This window comes from Micromys minutus (assembly GCF_963924665.1).
Source record: "Micromys minutus genome assembly, chromosome: 8".
NCBI classification, from domain to species: Eukaryota; Metazoa; Chordata; class Mammalia; order Rodentia; family Muridae; genus Micromys; species Micromys minutus.
The window spans coordinates 12,428,475-12,448,954 of record NC_137977.1 but is presented as its reverse complement, the minus strand read 5'-3'; the positions used below and the strand labels follow the sequence as shown (position 1 = coordinate 12,448,954).

General features: G+C 41.1%; 1 protein-coding gene across 2 annotated transcripts in view; it reads left to right on the top strand.

Moving 5' to 3' along the window:
- The first annotated feature begins 4,026 nt into the window (after nucleotides 1–4,026).
- RPRD1A (regulation of nuclear pre-mRNA domain containing 1A) overlaps nucleotides 4,027–20,480 on the top strand; it is a 38,795-nt gene continuing 22,341 nt past the window's right edge. For both annotated transcript variants that reach the window (XM_080919804.1, XM_080919803.1), the window contains exon 1: nucleotides 4,027–4,240. In XM_080919804.1, the coding sequence (XP_080775930.1) occupies nucleotides 4,090–4,240 (151 nt within the window). In that variant the 5' untranslated portion in view covers nucleotides 4,027–4,089. The remainder of the gene's footprint in view (nucleotides 4,241–20,480) is intronic.

The window sequence follows — 20,480 nt, the reverse complement described above, 5'->3', positions numbered from 1 at the left end:
TACTTCTTTTCTCTTTTATCTAAATTTGGTAAACACAAGATCCCTCATTAGTAATTTGCTGCTAATTAAAATTTAAGGAATGTGGCCAGAGGTGTTGCTCAGTGGTACATCTTCAGCATGCATGAAACCTGGGGATCAATATTCACCACCCAATAAACAAATATGTATAATTGATAAACAAAGAATTGTTAGTAAACAGGAATTCCCATTGGCCTGCTCTCAGGGACCTAGCAGCAGTTTATGTCACCACCTGCTGCGGCCAGGTGCACCAGCTGTGCTAGGTGCTGCACATAAAAGGGTCCCCAGCCACCCCAGCCACAGCCCCCCCCCCCCCAGTTCTCTCTCTCTCTCTCTCTCTCTCTCTCTCTCTCTCTCTCTCCACTCTCTTGCTTTCTCTTTTATTTCTCTCCTTGTCCCCTTTCAGTCTCTCTTCCCTCTTGTCTCTCTCGTTTCCTCTGTTTCTGTCTCCTTGTCTCCCTGTCTGTGTGTCTATCTGCCTCTATCTTTCTCTCATGTTTCCATGCTGAGACAGCCTTTTGTGCTCTGCTCCCCCAATAAACCTCCTCCAGTAGGTTTGTTGAATGTTGTAATTTGTCAAGGGTACACCTTGGCACGGGCCCACAAATGGCACCTCACAACCCACCCTTGCTTACTATATCCTATAAGAAATAAACTTTTTATCCTGGGTTTCTTTCTTCCTTTTTTTGTACTGAGGCAAAGTTCACATAATGGGGAAATAGCCATATGCTTTAATTTTTAATTCTTTAATTAACTGCCTTTAAGCGTATTAGCCAGTGATGTTTAGTACATCAAGACTCCAATGTAGTTGTCGATTCTGTCTAGTTCCAGGATATTTTTCTCACTCCAAAAACAAGTTTCCATTGAATAGTCACCCATTTCTCCTGTCCCTATGGCAACCACTTATTTCTGGGCTAACCTATTCTGGCTATTTCATATAAATGAAATCACGAAATATCCAGCCTCTTGTATCTGTCCTCTTTTTGTTAGAATTATGGTGTTTTGGTTTGTTTTGCAACAGAATCTCACTGTATATCCCTGCTTGGCTGGGAACTCACCTCTACGTCCAAGCGCTAGGACTAAAGATGTGCACCACTATCCTGGCTTAGGCGTTTTTTGACAGGGTCTTATTTCATAGTCTAGCTTGGCCTGTAATTTATTACATAAATCCATGATCCTCTTACCTCAGGCCTTAGCACAACTGACACCATGATGGAACTGCCATTCAGGCTGTAAAACTCAGCAGAGTCATTATCATCTGCCACAATGAGAATAAAGGCCTAATCCATCGAAGCTCTAAATGCGCTTGCTTACTTTATTTATTTATTTGCTTCTGTAGTTCTACTTCTGAACAACTGTTGTTAACTGAAATATGTCAACCCAGGACATGTTTTTTGTGTTTGAAACCTTATCCTGAGAAAGGCTATTATTGCACTGAACACCCTAGCTTGCTGTCTAATAAAAACTTTCAGTTGGCTTAAACCAAGTTTTGTCTGGTGGACACACTATAACACTACCACATTCAACGAAATTTCGATGCCTATAGACCATTTTACCTCTTCCTTTCTACTTTGTGGTTAAGAGGTGAAAACATAGCTCACTCCTTTAATCTTAGCACTCAGTAGGCAGAGGCAGGCAGAGAGATCTCTGTGAGTAAAACGCCAGCCTTATCTACATAGTGAGAGTTACAGGGCATCACACTTAAAATACTTCTCAGTTCATATAAGATACATATTTAAAAATAACCTGGGTGAGGTGGTGCACACCTTTCATCTAGCTCTCAGAAGGCAGAAGCAGACAAATCTCTGAGCTCAAAGCTAATCTGAGCTGGGGTGTTCCAGGACAGTAAGGAATGCATGAGATCCTATCTCAAAGAAAAACCAAAACCGAAACCAAAAACAATCTTTAAACAGGTGTTAAATGGTAATTTTCTCGTTTCAACGTAAAACAAACAGATCCACTATTTCCGTCTTTCAAGTTTCTATGTGCATGTTGTGATGTGTATCACGGAACAACAGCGGAACACAGCTTCTGGTGTGGATTACTGTTGCTCTTCTGCTTTGCTGTTTAAGTCACAAGAAACACCATAGATGTATTTTTTCTATATCCCTTAAGTTTCAATGATCGTGTTTCTTGTTTTATGCGATTCTCAGTGTTCAATCTGCTACAAAACAGCTGACAGTAAACTCTGTCGTTGAGCTTGAAGATGTTGCACAGAAATATTGGACAGCTTTCTGATGATAAGAGAATGCCAGAGGTAGCCATCACCCAGTGCTTCTTCAGAGTGGTCTGCAGAAGCATGGATCCCATCTGCGTGTATGTGGCCCTGCTACATACACATGCCCTACAGCTTACACACAACACACATATATACAAACGTATACACAACAACAGCAACACACATACACATACGGTGAACAGCTTGGTGACTGTAACTCATGAAGTCAAAGCCTTCAGGGTCTGGCTGCTCTTACAGGTGTAGTAGAGTACAACAAAGAAGTCAGAAAGGTCATGACCCCAGGCTTCCATTGGCACACTGTGGACTCCCTTTGCACACTCTTCCCTGGGAACAGGAATAACTTGTAGATTGGCAGCAGTGAGGATGCAAGGCACCTTCCAGGTGCTGGGCTTCTGAAATTCAAGATTCCTGGAGTATCAGGAAAAGCGGGTACTGAAGATAGGGCTTGGCCCAGGCAGGCCACAGAGCAAAGATGGCTGGTCTACACAGTCTTAAAAGGGTAACAATCACTGGAGGCTGGCAATCATCTGGAAAGTAAAAACCAGCCAAACCTTGTGGACCGCTTGGGTGAGTTATACTGGTTCTTGTTTTTTTTTTTTTTTTTTTTAAAGACAGGGTTTCTTTGTGTAGAGCCCTGGCTGTCCTGGAGCTCGTTTTGTAGACCAGGCTGTCCTTGAACTCAGAGTTCCATCTGCCTCTGTCTCCTGAGTGCTGGAATTAAAGGCACACGCCACCATGCCCATCTAATTCTTGTTTTGATTTTTTAAAAAAGATTTCTTTTTATGCGTTGTGGATGGATGCATGCCTACAGCTTTCTAGGCAGCCAGAAGAGGGAGTTAGATTCCCCTGGAGCTGGGGTTATAAGAGGTTGTGAGTCACTCTGTGTGACAATTTAAATCACATCTTCTGCAAAATCAATTAACACTCTTAATAGCAGAGCATTTTTCAGTGCCCTACCCCCTTTTTTGAGACAGGGTCTCCTTATCCTAAGCTAGGTTCAAACTTGCTATGTAGCCAGGACTGAGCTTGAATTTCTGATTCTTCTGTTCCCAACTCCTAAGTGTTGGGATTGCAGATGGCTAGGTTGTTCTTGCTGTGCTGGTGAAGGAAGACAGAACTTCCTGATGGGCAAGAACTGAACCAACTGAGCTATGGCCACACATTTGTATATTTAATTACCATACTGAGGTTTGAACCCAGGGCCTCATGAATGCTAGGCAAATAACCAATAAGCTACAACCCCAGCTGTTTTTTTAGACAGGGTTTTTATACTATCTTAACCTAACCTGGCCCCCAACACTTGGCTGTAGTTACTGGCAGGATTATGAGATACTTAATGTAATCGATTATGCAAATTGTTCTCCAAAGTGGCTACATCAACTTACAAACCCTCTCAGAGCTCTGTCATTACGGCTAATGTAGCTTAGCAGTTTTCCCTAGAAATAAGGCAGACTCAGAAAGCCCAGAACAACTCGCCAGAGGCCTGGCCACGCCCGAGGATGCTGGCCCCGCCTCGCCCCTCCCCACCCCGCCCCCTTTCTCCCACACTTGTTTAGTTTCTTCCATTTCCGCTCGGCTTTCCCCGCCCACTCCTGCCTCCAGGCAGCGGCTCCTTTCCCAGAGAGAGCAGCGCGAGAGGCGGGGCCCGGTGTGTGACGTCACTGCCGGCTGGGCGCCATCTTGCTAGATTGCGACCGGCCTCGGGCTCGGGGGTGGTAGTGCTGAGGGCGTGGGGAAGGGTGGGGTGTGGGGGCGAGGCGGCGACGAGGGCGGCGACACTCTCCTCCCCTCGGCTCCACGGCGTGGGACGGCGCGAACGTGGTTTAGGAGGGATGTCCGCCTTCTCTGAGGCGGCGCTGGAGAAGAAGCTGTCCGAGTTGAGCAACTCGCAGCAGAGCGTGCAGACCCTGTCCCTGTGGCTCATCCACCATCGCAAACACTCGCGGCCCATCGTCACAGTGTGGGAGCGGGAGCTACGCAAAGGTGAGCGGCCGCGCACGTCCTGCCTCGGGCTTCCCGGTCCTGCCCCGGACTCCTGGGTTCTTGGATCCAGAATCTACTCCAGGTTCCTCAGTCTTTCTCCAGGTTCCTCAGTCTTTCTCCAGGTTCCTAGCTTCCCACCTCCAGCTCCCCTTGAGCAGGCTTCCTGGGTTCCGCCCGGGTTTTCCAGGTTCCTGGTCTTTCTGTCCGGATTCCCTGGCTTCCCGTTCCGTCTCCCTGCAACCTCCCCTAGGTTCCGGGTAATGTTCCAGAGTCCCCTGATCCCGCGCCCTGCCCCAGGCTCGCTTTACACTCTGGGCTCCTGGCATCTCGAGCTTCACCCCAACTTCCTGGATCCCCTGTTTTTTCCCCGGGCTCCCGGCGTCTTGCCCTTGGCACTGTGTGAACCACCCGACGGTCAGGGGTCGTGCTCCTGGTGCACGGCTTTTAGCCCTGGCTCTGCGGGTCCCATCCGCGCTCCCCTGCGTCCCCGCCGCGACTCGCTAGTATTGTCGTGTGGTCTGTGGGAAGGGGCAGTGGTGTTCGGCTTTTCGTTCTTCTGATTCGTCCCACTGCTTGGTCCGCAGTGACAGACTAAAAGTATAAACAACCAAATATTCCATAATCTAACAATGGATCAGTATCGAGGTTTAGGCCCAGCATCTGGCAAGAGTCTGAAACCCACTCAGTCGGTTTTTTTTCTCATCCTGTAGTTTTTCAGGGAGGATAGGGGAAGGAAAAAAGTAGATGCGGTTGGGAGTTGTGCTCTTTCTATGATAGATCAACTTGCTCATGTATTACTAATACAGGTTGCCAGTTTTTGAACTGTGAGTCTAAATGATGCGGAATAGAGCCCTTTCTTGGCAGGAAAGAGTACCTTGGCTGGCACATTTCTTTTAGCTTTTCAGGTAAATGCCTTACCTGAAAATGACAGGGGTTATTAACCCAAGGATCCTTTAGTTCAGAGTTCTTGTTTTACAAAATTTTAATAGTGATCCCCAAAGTGAAATGAACTTTTTTGAACACGTCTTTCACTCACTGACACACAATAAATTCAGTTCATCTCTGCTGAGTAACTTTATCTGTAAAGAGCTAGTTTGTGTCAGACATGCAGAAAATAAAAAAAGGTATTGGTGACCTGGTGTGGTGGCACATGTTTTTAATCTTAGCACATGTGCTCAGAGCTCCAGGTCTTTCTGATGTACAAAGTGAGTTCCAGGTCAGCTAGGGCTACATAGTGAGATCCTGTCTTTTTTCATTGGCCAAATCTGAATTGTATCTTAATCCTTAAATCACTGCATGGTGGCACTGTTCTTTATTGTTTGAGACATCTGCATGGATGTTTTTATACTATGTCTGGGCTTTAACTTATTTTTAATACATTTAAAAATAGTTTTATCTGTACAATTGTTTGGCTTACTGTTAGTATGTGCTCTGTTTGTGTGCCTAGTGCACATTGATGCCAGAAGAGGGTGTTGAGGCTCCTAGAACTGGAGTTACAAGTAATTGTGGTCCTACTGATACAAGTTCTGGGAACTGAACCCCTGGTCCTCTGCAAGTGTTCTTCTTGGCCATTTCTCCAGCCCCCTTTCTTAGTGTTTGTATGTGTGTTTTTGTGTCCTTCTGTAGACATGGGTGTTTATGGAGGTTGGATTGTCTAATGTGTTTGCTGTGGTTAAAAAGCTAACTTTTAGAAAAAAATTGAACTACTATTTACATTTTTAGTTTGATTACGTGGGTTGGCTTTCAGTGAGTGTTTCAGCTCAGGGGATCAAAAGCTTTGAGAAACACTAGTAGGGCTTAGAAAGTAGCTGTGAATTTCGAGAAATCAGAAATTTTAAAGTCAGGAAAGGGTTTATGGTGGGGAGGGAAGCATTTTTAAACACACACAGAGCTGAGACAGTAGGAAATCAATAGAAAAGTGACAGTATTGTTTATACACTTTTTGCATGAAGAAACCTGAAAAGGTCAGTAAGTATATTTTAGTAAAAAAATAGATTGATGATATCAATGGTTGATTAGTTTGGCAATTAAAAAGTATGATAAGCTAGGTATGGTGAGAAACATTAACAACACTGCTTGATTGGTGCAGAGTTAGAGGTACTTGCTTTAGAGATGAACTTGACCTCTAATGAAATTGAAAGCATGTCTATTGATTTCAATGTTCTCTTATGAGGGATATATTCTGAATATATATACTCTAGTACATGGGCACAGAATTGTGTGTTAACCTTATCACAAAAATGGAAATAACTTTTACTTTTTGGGGTGTGTAGTACTGGGGATTGAACCCAAGGCCTTGCATACCATATTGTTTTATTCATAACCAACATAATCCCAAGTCTTACAATACTATCTACAGTAATAATCTTAGTTTACAGTAGTTAAATGATTGCCATTAGCATTGTGCAAGAGATAAGCATGCTGACATTGATAAACAAAACTGCAGGCATGTCAAGAGGACACATGGTCTAGGTCCTGTATGGTAAGGAAAGAAGACTGTTGAGTTCTGTTTCCAGCCCTTAAAAAGTGGAAAGAGACATTCTGGTGTTAGAAGATGGCCTTTAAATTGTGACATTCATGAACATTACTAATGCCCAGCAAGGTTTTTGGTTTTGTTTTTAATCAGTGACCTAGATACGGGTGTGTGCATTCTGAGGCTGGAAGGCTCCATCCAGGCAAGGCTAGGTATCAATGCTTCAGACACAGTCACGAACATGACAGTATAATTGAATTAAGAAATAACCAAATCTTGAGTAAGGCACAGACCAATTTGCCATTTAGAAAAGTTAGAAAATGAGCAAAATCTGGTGTTTACATATACCTCCAGTTATAAAGAATATATTCATCTTTGGTCTGGTCATGCTTATCTGTAATTCCAACTTGGGAGGCTGTGGTAGGCAAATTAAAAGTTCAAGTCCAGTCCGGGCTACATAAACTTTGCTCTTTTATTTTGTGTTGTATGTAGGTGGGGCGTGGTGGTATGTTTGTATGAAGTAGATAATAGGTTCCTTTGGGTTTTTCTATTTCAGTTTTTAGTTGTTTTAGCTCAACTTACTGTCTTCTGATGGAAGTCCTTAAGTATCTGTTGAACTTGTATTCACTGATAATGCTTTAGATTAGCAGGAAATTACATTATTAAAATAAGTATTATGTATTATGTACTCTCTGATTTGTTTGGTTTTAGAAACATTATTTGCTTCAAAAACAGCAATATATGTATATGTATCCATAGAGATTTTGTTATGCACTAATCATTTTCTGTGTTGTGTGATACTGTTACTTGTTTCTATTTTGGAGTTAGAATCAAGCAAGTTTCCACCGAAGTTTTTATAGTTAAAAATAATTGATATTCTCATACAAACTATATCTTTGAAGATATTGTTGAATTGTAGCTATATAACTTTTTCCTCATTTTTATAGATTTTTCATATCCCTTTCCAGGAATAAGAACTGTAATATAAAATGATTTTGTAACATTTTTTGGATGGGAAATTATTATCAATCTGTAGGCTGATCAGGAAAAACAAATCATGAAACTTGTCAAATAAATATAAGCACCATGTAGACATCACCCACCTTCAAATATAATCTTTACTAACACTTAAAACATGTTAGCCTGTTTTTCATTTTTTTGTCTTTATTTTTCTTCATCTTTATATGTGTTTTGGCTGCCATGGCGTCCTTGTGAAGGTCAGAGGACAGTCTTTAGAGGTCAGTCTCTGTCTCCATCTGCTTTACCTAATGAGCCTTTTAAGCAGCCCCCAAATGTTAATTTTTTAACATATCAAACGTATGTTGCCAGTATTTGTTGGTCATCTTTTCACTGCCTCCCATTTTTCTTTGGCTCAGTATCAAAAGGTTGTTGCAGTGTTCCACAAATCTCTCTCTGTGGCTTTCCTCTTACTGTCTATTCTTCAAATAAGCCATATTGGTTGCTCACAGTTTGTACTGTCTCGGGTCAGGATTTTCCAGGCTTCCTGGGTTGAGGATCCTTTTACTATCACAAGTCATTTTAAATTTAAGATTTTGGTTTTTTGCCACAATCTCTTGTAGTTTAAGCTGGCCTTAAATTCCTTAGTCTCCTGCCTCTAACCCCCAAGGGCTGGGATTATAATCTTAGAATTCCATGCTAGTTTTTTTTTTAAAGTGGGATATATATTTGTGTTTACTACATTTGTTAAGTATTTAAAAATTACCAAATTGATTTCATATAACACAAAGTGTTTTTGATGATAGTGTGTTTTCTAAAAGAATATTAGGAAGAGGAGTGACTAATTTCTGCATTGTTGTTTGTGCTGCTACGGGTACAGTTCAGGGCTTCCAGATGATGTGTGTGAGAAAAAGAGGAAAAGACAGAGAGGAATTTGGCATAAATTAAGGTAGTAAAGGTAGTTCTAACTACATTAACCCCCAGGAAATGTTTTTGAAGATCCCAGGGGACCCACAGGCTGTTTTCTAAGGAATATTTATGTCTCCTATAAGATGGTAGCTAGATAAGGAGTAGAAGATGTATTGCTGTCCTTGACATGATCCTTCTGAAATACCAATTCCTCTGATCTGAAATCTCTGCTTTGTAATATAATCTTTAGTTTTTCCTCCCTGTGACATGTATTTTTCCAAAATGGCAATTTTTGTTGTTTTTGTTCCTGGCTATGTAAGTTACCTTTAGTTTCTAATAAAAAATAAACGTGCTCTTACATTAAGCAAACAACTGTAATTTTATAGGTTTAACAAAATTAGGGGAAAGGACTTATAAAATGGCTCAGTGGACTAAGGTGTTGACTATCAAGCCTGATGATTTGAGTTCTATTTCTACTATCTACATGCTGAAAAACATTCATGTCCATGTACATACATGCATAATATATATAAAATATAAAAGATTTCTTACGTGTGTTCGTGTGCATGGATGTGAGTGTAACCTATATGTGTGCACATGTCACTGGCAGAGGTGGAGGACAGTATCTTCATTCAGAAACCACCCACCTTGTTGTTTGAGATAAGGTGTCTCCTGGCTCACTGATTAGGCCAAGCTGGTTAGTCACTGCCTGACTTTCATGGGTTGTGGGGATTTTAATAAAATGACTTTCTCATTTGAAATGTACAAGTTGATTGTGCTTTATTCAGTGAGTAGTTGTGCAGCCTTCTTAGTGGACTGAGAAGATTTAGCAGGTAGAATGCTACAGCTGTCTACATGGAGCTCACACGGCAGCCAGAAAGGTGGATTCTGCTACTGAGTAACTGCAAAGGGGCCTGGTTTAGTTCAGGGAATCCGAACTTTTTTTATAAACTTTTGAAGTTTATAAATGTGAGTAGAATTTGCTAGAAACTGTTCTAAGAATACAGACTTTTATTCTCGCTTTAAGTGTTTTTCTTTCATTGCCTTGCAGCAAATGCTTTGCCACTCTGTATCCTCAGCCACACTGTCATTTGAATGGAGGCATTTGCCTTTGACGTTTTCATGGGACATTTCTGTTCATAATTCTGTTTTGGAGGAAGGAAAACATGCATTTTATATGAGCTTCTCCACTGTATATGCCTTGCTGTCTGTGTTCTTAGGCACTGGTGCCACACTGATTTTCATGGCTGGCATGACATCACCCACTTCTCCAACTCCATGTAATTGTTTATTCTTTTTTTAATCAGAATTTTCTTGTATATTCTTATTTTTCCTGCATTAACTGTTGAATTATTAGTTGCAAGAAAAAAACATTTTGATATCTGGAAGAGCGTCCTTTCAGTCTGTTTTATCTTAAAGACAGGTCACATCTTTGTGATGTCAATCTCTTGTAGTCTGATAACTGCAGTCTGATCCATGTGTGGTTATTAGAAGTGTTTCTCAAGCTTGTTCACTGCTATCCCTTCCTCTCTGCCTTCCTTATGAAACACGACTTAACTGAAAAAAGTAATTGTGCTTTTGTAAGTTGAAAAATGTCTGTATTGTAGTGCTTTGATCCAGTTTAGGGATCATAGTTCTGATTCAGACAGTTTAGTAAAGCTCAGCATTTTAGTATTTGTAAACATCGTAAGTGATACTAGCTTTTGTTCCTAGGCTGTGATCTTAAATTTTTTCATTTATTTACTTATAGGTAGGGTCTTATGTAACTCTGGCTGACTTTGAGTTACTTGCTATGTAGCAGAGGATGAACATGAATTCTTGATCCTCCTGTCTCTACCTCTCGAGCAATTTTATAGATAATTCTTTAATTATAATTTAATTTGAGTAGTCAAGGACTGTATTAAACTACCAAATATCCAGTTTTCTTAGCAGTATATTATAAAGTATTGTTTTTTGTTTTGGTTTTGTTTGTTAATAGTCTTGCTGTAACGTGGCTCTATCATTGTGTGTGTGTGTTTGTGTGTGTGTATGTTTATCACTTTTGGCGTCTCTAGCACTCCAAAGATACAGGGTAGTATCTTTCTTTGTTTGAGAGGTCTCCATATATATATATATATATATATATGTATATATTTTTTTTTTTAAGATTTATTTAAGTTTGAGTATTTTGTCTGCATGTGTCTTTGTATCACATGTGTGCTTGGTGCCCATGAAGGCCAAGAGTGTGTTTGATCCCTGGAACTGGAGTTACTGAATGGTTGTGAAGCCACCATGTGGGTGCTGGGAACAGTCCTAGTCTTGCAAAAGCTTATGCTCCTATCCACTGGGCAGTGTTTTCTCTTACTTTTCAACTTGAGCAGATGTGTCTGCTCAGTGTGAGCCTGCAGCACACAGCCTTCAGACCACTGAGCACTGTGATGCTAAGGCTCACCTAGATCTCCAGTATTGGCTTTGTTGTGTTTCTAGTTTGTCAGCTACAGATAAGGGCCATAACAGCTCTCCTAATTCTATGAGCTGATTGATTTCTCACAATAAATGGCTGTGTCTTTCCGATATGCACTGTTGGGTCTGTATGTTACTTTGACTCAGAGGTGCCTGAACGTTTTTCATTTATGAATATTAGCTCATATGTCTACAGCTGATGGTTTAGATGACATTAGTTCTGCTGTATACCTTAACACACTCATAACTAGATGAATTTTTAGATTTTTTAAAAAAGAAGTTATGAGCCAGGTGGTACTAGCCCACACCCGTGTTCCTGTGGGTGGTGCAGATTCCTTTGGAGACCTGAAGAGGACAGCAGATCCTCTGGTGCTGGGCTTAAAAACAGTTGTGAGCAACCCAGTGCTGGTTCAGTAACTGAACCTCGGTTCTCTGAAAGAGCAGCAAGGGCTCTTAGTTTCTGAGCCTCTAGCCCCAAACCCAGTGATTTTTCTTAATCATGGACCGGAGTTTCTGTGATGAGCAGATAAACAAATGTGATATATCCATTTGCTGAAGAAATGGATTTCATTACATTCAGCCATAAAAAAGGATGAAAGCGTTGATGAATACAGCAGGATAGACAGGCCGTGTTCACCTCATGGAAAGTAAGAAGCCTCCTGTAGAAGGTCACATACTGTGTAGTTCTGTTTATATGAAGTACAAGATTAGAAGGATCATAGACTGGAAAGTTCAGATGTAAGAGGAGGAAGGAAATGGGGAAATGAATGCTTAGTGGGGTATGCTGGGTCTTTGGGGGAACTGAAAATGTATTGGAACTACCTAGAAGTAATGGTTACGTAATTGTCTTAGAGTTTTATTGCTGTGAATACACATCATGACTATAGGAACTCTTACAAAAGAGAACATTTAACTGGGTCTGGTTACAGGTTCAGAGGCTTAGTCCATGTCGTCATGTGAGAGGCATGGTGGCATGTAAGCAGACATGGTGCTAGAGAGGGAACCACTAGGTTTGGCTTGAACTTCTGAGACTTTAAAACCCATCCCCAGTATCACACTTCCTCTAACAAGGCCACACCTACTCCAGGAAGACCATACCTCATGCTGTTCTTTATGAGCTATGGGGGCCATTTCCATTCTGATGACCACAGTAATCTAAATATGCACTAAGCACTATTGGATATGGTTGTTTTTTGTTCTGTCATAATGTGGTTATTTTGTTAAGGGAGTTTCATCTTTAAAAGAATATTACCCCTTTATACTTGAATGTGCATAAACTTACATTTTCTTTCTCTTTCCTGTTTCCTGGCTTCCATGCTCTGTTGACAGTTCCTCTCTGCAGTCTTCTCTGTAACAGCCAACTTTGTTTTGTTTCCAGTTTCCTATAGTAGCATCCACAATTAAACCTGTTGTACAGCTCTGACTCCTCAGTTTACATCTTTGTGTGTCGGGCATGAATCAGTAAATACATACACAGTTTTGCTTTTGCTTTTTTTTTTTTTTCAGGTATGTTGCACGTCTGTAATCAAAGTACCATGGAAGCAGAGACACAGTTTAGGATTAGCCTGGGATACATAGTGAGACTCACTCAAAGTTACCAACTAAATTTGAAAAAAAGGAAAGTGGAAGTTATAGCTTACTATAACTTTCTATCCCTGTGATAAAATATTCTTGGCAGCATGTTACAAGAGTCCACGTTTTCAGAGAGCTCAGTCTATGATCAGTAGTAGTTCTATTGCTTTGGGCCCAATGTAAGGCAGACTATTAGGGCAAGGAGCATGTATGTAGTAGAGCAAAGCTTGGTTCATAGTGGCTAGGAAGAAGCAGAAAGGGCACTATGTGACTAACTAAGGACAAGGTGTCCTTTCCAGGCCTAGCCTGGCTCATCTAAGTAGGCCTCACTTCCTGAAACTCTACTTCTTCCCCAGACTGTTGATGTAAATCAGTGTTCTGACCCTCCCCCATGAGCTTAGCTTAGAAAAGCCAGATATTTAATGATGGGATCAGTAGAATGTGGCAGAGGAAGAAAGAACGGCCAGGACAGAGGGTTCCTCGGTAGTCATCCAGGTATTTTTCAGTCAGTGTCTCTCTGTTCATAGAGGGTAGTATCCATTCTTTATCTTAAAGATACTATTACTAAGGGGCCACTCAGATATCTCATTAGGTAAAGACACTTGCCAAGCCTGACAACCTGAGTTTGAGCCTCTGAACACACATGGTGGAAGGAGAAAATTGAATCCTAAAAGTTGTCCAAACCTGGGCTCTCTTTGCCCCACTCCAAGTAAGTAACTTTAAATAAATAAATAAATAAATACATAAATAAATATTTATGTTTGGATCTCTTATGTCTAGGAACCAAGGTAAATAGAGAGGAGAAGGGCTGGGAAGAGATTACAGGAAAGGAATTGGATGGATTTACAAATAAAATCTTGCTGGGTTGTGGTGATGCCCATCTTTAATCCCAGCCCTGGAGAGGCAGAGGCAGATGAATGTCTGAGTTCGAGGCCAGCCTGATCTATAGGGCTAGTTCCAGGATAGCCAAGGTTACACAAAGAAACCCCATCTTGATCCTGCCCCCCCCACCAATAAAAGAAAGAAAAGTTAGCTAAGTCAGTGGGTGGACCCTTTAGAGGCAAAAGGTATTACTAACTTTTGTGTTTGATTTCATATTTGCCCTTTCAGTATTATATGTTGGAAGTTTTATCTAATATGTGTTTTTCAGGTCAGCCTTAAAGAGTTCTTTTACAATGTCCTACCTAGAGTTAGGTTAGGCTTACTAGTGTTGAACTGACTTAGCTTGGCGTTGGTAGCTTGAAAGGTTTTAGGTTCTCTTACAGCTTTACAGGGCAGTCTTTGAGGAGCTGGAGAAGTTTTTCAGAGGACCTGGTTCAATACCCAGCATGCCCAGGGCAGCTCACAAACTATCTCCAGTTCCATGGGAGCTGATAACGGCTTCTGCCTCTTCCAGGCACCTAAGTGGTGCAGACATACATGCAAGAAAAACACCCATACACACACAAAAAAGAAATATATTCACAGTAAACTGTGCCTTAACTGTGTTCTGGAATTGCAGGCAGGAACAGCTGTGCCTACCCAGAATTGTTGGTTAATAGGGTCACCACACCTACCTTCTTTCAGGATGTTATGTCTCAGTCTTCTTGTGTCCATTGTCTCTGATGAGAAATTGGCTTTTAGTTCTTGTGGAGAAGATAATTGCTTACTGCTTTGTGTGCCTCATGCTTGTCATTCCCTGGTTAGTTGTCTCTGTGCGAGCTCTTTTGAATTCACTAAGATGGGGTTTGTAGGTTCCCATGTCTGCTCAAGTTTTAGAGTTGTCAGCCATTATAGTAGTTACCACAGGGCATGTGATACCACCATGGCTCCCAAAGTACTGAGTCCTGTGCTCACTGCTTTCCCCTAAACAAATACACACAGAGATGAATGGATTTTCCATCTTAGCAAAGCACATGTTAGGCACTGTGGTCATAACATACACTTTAAGGTGTTGCAGCAAAGCCAGCATAAGTCCTTAAAGCCTCAGGAGTAGAAGATATGTCCTTACCTTAAATGACAGGAACTTGAACATATGGTTTTTTTTTTTAATTAGGTGGCTATTACTAAGTGGAGGGTATCACTTTCCTAGTTCTTTCTTAGATTGTTATTATAGCATTTATATGTGTTATAACAAGTCTGGGTTGAATTTCTTCACATTGGAAGACAGCCTTTTGTCCTGTTTTTGTCTTTGTTTTTTTTATATGTAACACCTCACTAGATGTTTTTTATAGGTATGTATTAAACAAATTATTGAATGGATCTCAGAAAATAAAATCTGAGAGTTGCACAATATTTTGTTTTCTTCATTTTAAATGTAAAGGACTCATAAGGAACTTGTGATTTTTTTCAGATAATGAGTTCTTGCATGGTTCTGCATACTCATGACTGGCCGCTCATGCTGAAGTTTTCAGTTGGTAGTATATGCCTTTAATTCCAGTGGGTCTGTTGTAATTCAAGGCCGCCTTGGTGAAAGTTATGACAGGTTCTGGGCCGGCCAAAGCTAGGACTTTCCAGTTGGAGTGACTGTTCTCCAAGATGAGACTTTGTTTTCACCAGTCCTTTTCAATGAAATGATCCCTGACTCCTGCTTGCTTAGCTTTATTTTGTGGTACCCCTATGCCTACATAGGTTAGGGCTCTGAGTCAGAGTGATTGGAGACATCCTTTCTGCAGCATGCAGTCATGGTTTCAGTTTCCTTTCTTGGCACCACTTCACCTGTGTTCCATAGATAGGAAATGTATTTTTAAATGTATTTTCATGATGATTTGCCTTTTTGGATGGCTATTTTAAGGCTCTTGGTCAGATATTTCTCATATCTCCTTGGTGTTGGCATCTGTTGATACTGTGGTTTTCATTCTGTTTGAGAGCTTCTTGTCTTTAGTTGGGGTGAATAAAAACAAATTTACTGTGATAACCAGCACTTGAGAAACAAACACCATCCCAGGTTCAAAGAATAGTGAGAGCCTGTCTCAGAAAACAACAGATAACAACACCCCCAAAAAGTTGATTCATATTTTGTTCTGTTTTGGAGACCTAGTTTTACTGTGTAGCTCAGGCTGTCCCTGAACTCACAGAGATCTTGCTTGCCGCCAGACCACCCCCCATCCCCCCACAGACACACTAGGATTGAAGGTAAGCTTCACTACGTCTGGCTTTGTTTTATAGATTTACTGCATGAAATTATGAAACTTACTTTTGTTCAGTCTTGATTTAGTTGGATCTCAGACAAGGAATGTCCTAGGAGGGAGGTGTGGAGACTGTTGGGAATTCACCTAGGTCTTCAATGACTTCACAAGGAGAAAGGGATGGGTGTGTTGCCCCTTACTGCTGGATTTTTATGAGGGCAAGTTTCCTCCCTGTGACACTTTCCTCTTGGGAAGCATCTTACTAGGAAGGGTTGTTCACCCTGGTTGACTCCCCACTTTGCCTTCTAATGCTGCTATGACTTGGCTGTAGGACTCTGTTAGGGGCCTAAGAAAGCAGAATTCTGGGTTTCCCATTTGACCTTTGCTTCTGGAATATGGCTATAGGTTTGTTCTGTGGTATTTGGCAGTAGTATAGCAGTTTAAAAGTTTTCTGTCTTGGGGCCTGGAGAACTGATTCATTAGTTCAGAACAATGACTGTTCTTAGAGGTCTTGTGCCATTCCTGGCACCTGCATGGTGGCTGTTTCAGGGGATCCAATGCCCTTGTTAGGCCTTTGTGAGTGTCAGGCTTATATGAAGTGTACACAAGTACTTGCAACAACCCCTACCCCCCACCTTTTCATAGTGCCGTACCAGATAAACCTTTAGGAGTTTATATGTCAGCTTTTGTTACAGTTTCTCAGTCCCTCAGCTACAAAGAAACTGGGGAAGTATTTTATGCTGCTCTGTGAGTTCTGTGTCCCAAGCCAGTCCTTCATTCCTCTCTCCTGTCAGCTTTAGTCATGGTTATACGGACAGCAGGAGTAGAAGATGCCTGTGTTTTCTCCCTAGAATTACAAGTCTCCTGCAGGTGACTGACACTGGATCTAATGCTTGGGCCTCTTAGAATACTGTTCTTTCCATGTTACTGTTTTTGGAGGGCGTGTGTTGTACAGGGGTTAGAAGTCCACAGAGTGGAACACAACAGTGTTTGAGGAAGATGCTTGTTGCATGGAAGGCTGTGGTCATTCAGATCCTTGAAAATCAATGGAGTATCAACAGGTAGGTTTACCCTACCCAGTGCCGTAGAGAAAGCTACTTCCGTGTCAATGAATAAAAAGCAGCTATGCAAACATGAAAGAAGGTACATTTATCACTACTTCTTGGCATGTCAAATGATTATTCTAAATAGGCTATTAATAGGCCAAGATTCATGTAGGAAATAGATTTAACTACATAAATCTCTTAAAGCTTGTGAATATAGAAAATGCCAAATTTCAATTTTAAGCAACAGCCCCAGAGAACATGTCTAAAGCATGAAAAAGAATGATTTATTCATAAATATAAATTAATAAGAAAAAGCAATGATCTGAGCTGAAATTCAGGCAACATAATCTGAATGTTAAGTTCACCAAAGAGGGCAAATAAAAGCCTCACTCTGTGGGTGGTGGTGCACACCTTTAATCCCAGCAGTCAGGAGACATGCATGAGCCCAGGATAGCTAAAGCTACACAGAAACCTTGTCTACAAACTCAACAATCAAACAAAAAACTGTCACTTTTGGGAACACTCACTAGTTTCGAATGGCAGATAAAATGCTATTTGTTGCAGAAGATTGGTGAAAAATGTAAATGCTTGTTGGTTGTATAGTGTGTTGTTACAGGGAGTACAACGTGGCGGACAGGACAACATCTGCTGACATTTATTGTATACCTCTCAGTACATCTTTGCCTCTTGAAATCCATCCTATATTAATATTTGCTCTGGTCTATGGGATAAAAGGTATAAATTATTTGAACCCTGTATAGTATATGACCCAGTAGCCATGAGGAAATAGGGGTTGTTGAAAAGAGTTTGATATTATCTGTGTATCAGTACAGTAGGTACTAAGTGAAGTGTGTTGACTCTTTTTTAAAGCATTTTATATATATATATATATAATATAGCATTAGGCAAGGAATTGATAGAGGTGGTTAAGATGGCAAGAACAAAAGACACAAGTCTCAGCTCCAGATTGGAGCCTCCTCCTCCTGGCCCTTTGTGGTATTCTCAGTGTTAATTGTAACCTGTAACTACTGTGACAGAATGACTGAGACAGTCAACTGGAGGCAAGAAAACTCCCAAGTTTAGTGCCTACCATGTCTCGTCAACACCCACAAACCAAAACCAGAAATGGAGGAGGCCTTTTCTTTTACTTATGGCTCAGTTCATGGTTGGTTGGCTCCTTTGGTTTTGGAACTGTGGAGAAGCAGGTTGTGGTGACTTTGAGGTGGCAAAGCTGTTGTCAGGAATCAGGAGGGGGAGGGACAGCCAGCTTTTAAGGGAATGTCTCCAGTGACCCTCATCCTTCGAGACCTCTGCCTTCTAAAGTTTCTTAGTACCTCCCAGTTGGGACCACTGTTTCCACACAAGGTATGGTTGAGCTTTCCAGAAAATGTAAATAGTGAAGCTTAAACTTGTGATAGTTTAGTATTTTCTTTTTGAATGGTTACTACATTTTTATTCATTAATTCATTCATTCTTTGTTCGTTTATCTGTGTGTTTGTAAATGTAGATTTGTGTGTCCTTGACTGCAGGCCTTCTTCCCAGTGCTTAATGCAATGCCCATGAATATGGTAAATACTAAGTAATTACCTGAGTCAATGAAGGAAAAAAAATGGCATAATCTCTTCATCTTTTATAATTGATCTTTTGGTAAAATTCATTCATTCTGAAAATGTAATTGTTATATGCAAAAAAATTTTTTTTGTTTTGTTTTTTTTTTTGTTTTGTTTTGTTTTTTGTTTTTTTGAGACAGGTCTTTCTAGCTCAGGTTGGTTTCACACTTGATTTTACTGGACATAGGCAGGCCGTGAGTTCTAGATCATCCTGTCTTTTAGCCTCAATAACTAGGGTTATAAGTCAGCACTACTACACTTGGCTTAATAGAGTTTCAAAACAAAAGAAAATGACTACGTTTATTTACTGGGCATATCTTGTCACTGGGCATATCTTGTCTGTGGAGGTCCATGGACAACGTGGCTCCTGGGTATCAAAGTCGGTCAGGCTTATCACTGAACCTCCCGAGTGTGGGATTACCAAGCATGACTATGGCAAACCTTTCTTTGTAATCGATTTTTCACTCCCTGGCTCTCGTGTGTGTGTGTGTGTGTGTGTGTGTGTGTGTGTGTGTGTGTGTGTGTCTGTGTGTGTGTGTGTGTGGCTGTGTGTGTGTGTGTGTCTGTGTGTGTCTGTGTGTGTGTGTGTGTGTGTCTGTGTGTCTGTGTGTGTGTGTCTGTGTGTGTTGATATACTGGCTCTAGGGAAAGAGTTTATACTTGTCCACCCAGAGCAGCATATGCTTTCTCTCAGGGAAGAGGGTGTACAGTGATAGTACTACATAATACAGATAGTGAGCGACACTTTATTAATGAAAATATAATGAAGATATAGCACAGTACAAGGAAGGCACAGTAGGTGTTGTATTCATCATTGCTTTTATGTTGGTGTGACTGTTTATAAAGAGGAAATAAAAAAAACAAATATGCATTTTAGTGTTGGGTTTATAATCTGCCAGTGTGTGAATAGCTTGTAAAATTCTTAACCCATGAACAGAATAGGAATGATGTTTTTGTGGTTTTTTGTTTGTTTATTTCGTATGTGCAGTTATGATCCTTGGCGCACAGCAGACATCCACATTAAAACTGTTTAAATTGAGTGGAAGATATTGGAACTAGGTGTCTTTAAGGAAATCTTGTGAACAGCAGAAACCTAGGAACTGGCTGGTTCAGATTCATGGCCTTGGCTGCTTCTCTGCCTGCCACCAAGAGCTTTAGGGAATTAGGGATTTGAGACGGAAAACCAGGTTTTAATGCACACTAGGCAAGTACTCTACTTCTGAGCCAAAGCCCTCTCTTTCGTTTTATGTTTTAGATTTGGCACAGGGTCTTACTCTGCATCTTAGGAGGCTTTGAACTCAGTCTTTTTGCAGCAGCCTCCCAGGTGCCACTGTTATAGGCCTGTGTGAAAGTATTAATGGTTATTATGTTTAAAACTGCCTAAATTTATTTGTAAATAACTTTTGCAATTATTTTCCTAGCGTTCTCATGATTCTCTCCTTTCTCCTCCCTCCCTCTTACCTTTTCTTTTTTTCTTCCTTTCTCCTTGTCTTTCTTCCTCTTTCCCTCTCTTCTCTCTTCCCTCTCTCCCCACCCCGCTCTCACTCCCTTCCTTCCTTGCCCTGAGACAGGTTTCTCTGTGTTAACAGCTCTAGCTGTCCAAGAACTAACTCAATTTGTAGAATAAGCTGGCCTTGAACTCACAAAGATTTGTCTGCCTCATCCTCCCAAGTGCTGGGATTAAATGTGTGCCCCATCACACCTGGCCTTATAGAGAGTGCTCAGAATCTCTCATATTTTAACCTTGGTTCCACAGGAGGAAATATTGAAAAATACCTTGGTGCTAGGACTATCCAGTCTGAGCTGGCCCCTAAGCCTTGGAGATCTGCTGGTGTATGCTTCCTCAGCACCACACTTGTTTTGAGATAGGATCTCACTGTGTAGATAAGGATGGCCTGGAACTCCCAGAGATCCTCTTGTTTCTGCCAACTGATTGGGGAGAGTAAAGGCCAGTTCGTGCCTAGAACAGAACAAGGAAAGCTATAATAAAATCAATATTTTTTAAATACTTTGGTGAGTACATCAGGTAAACAGATTATAGCAAAACAGGGAGAACCCTGCTATAGGCTTTTGATGCTACCTGACAGCATTCTTTCTTTGCTTTTTTGGAGTGGGAGTTCAAGAG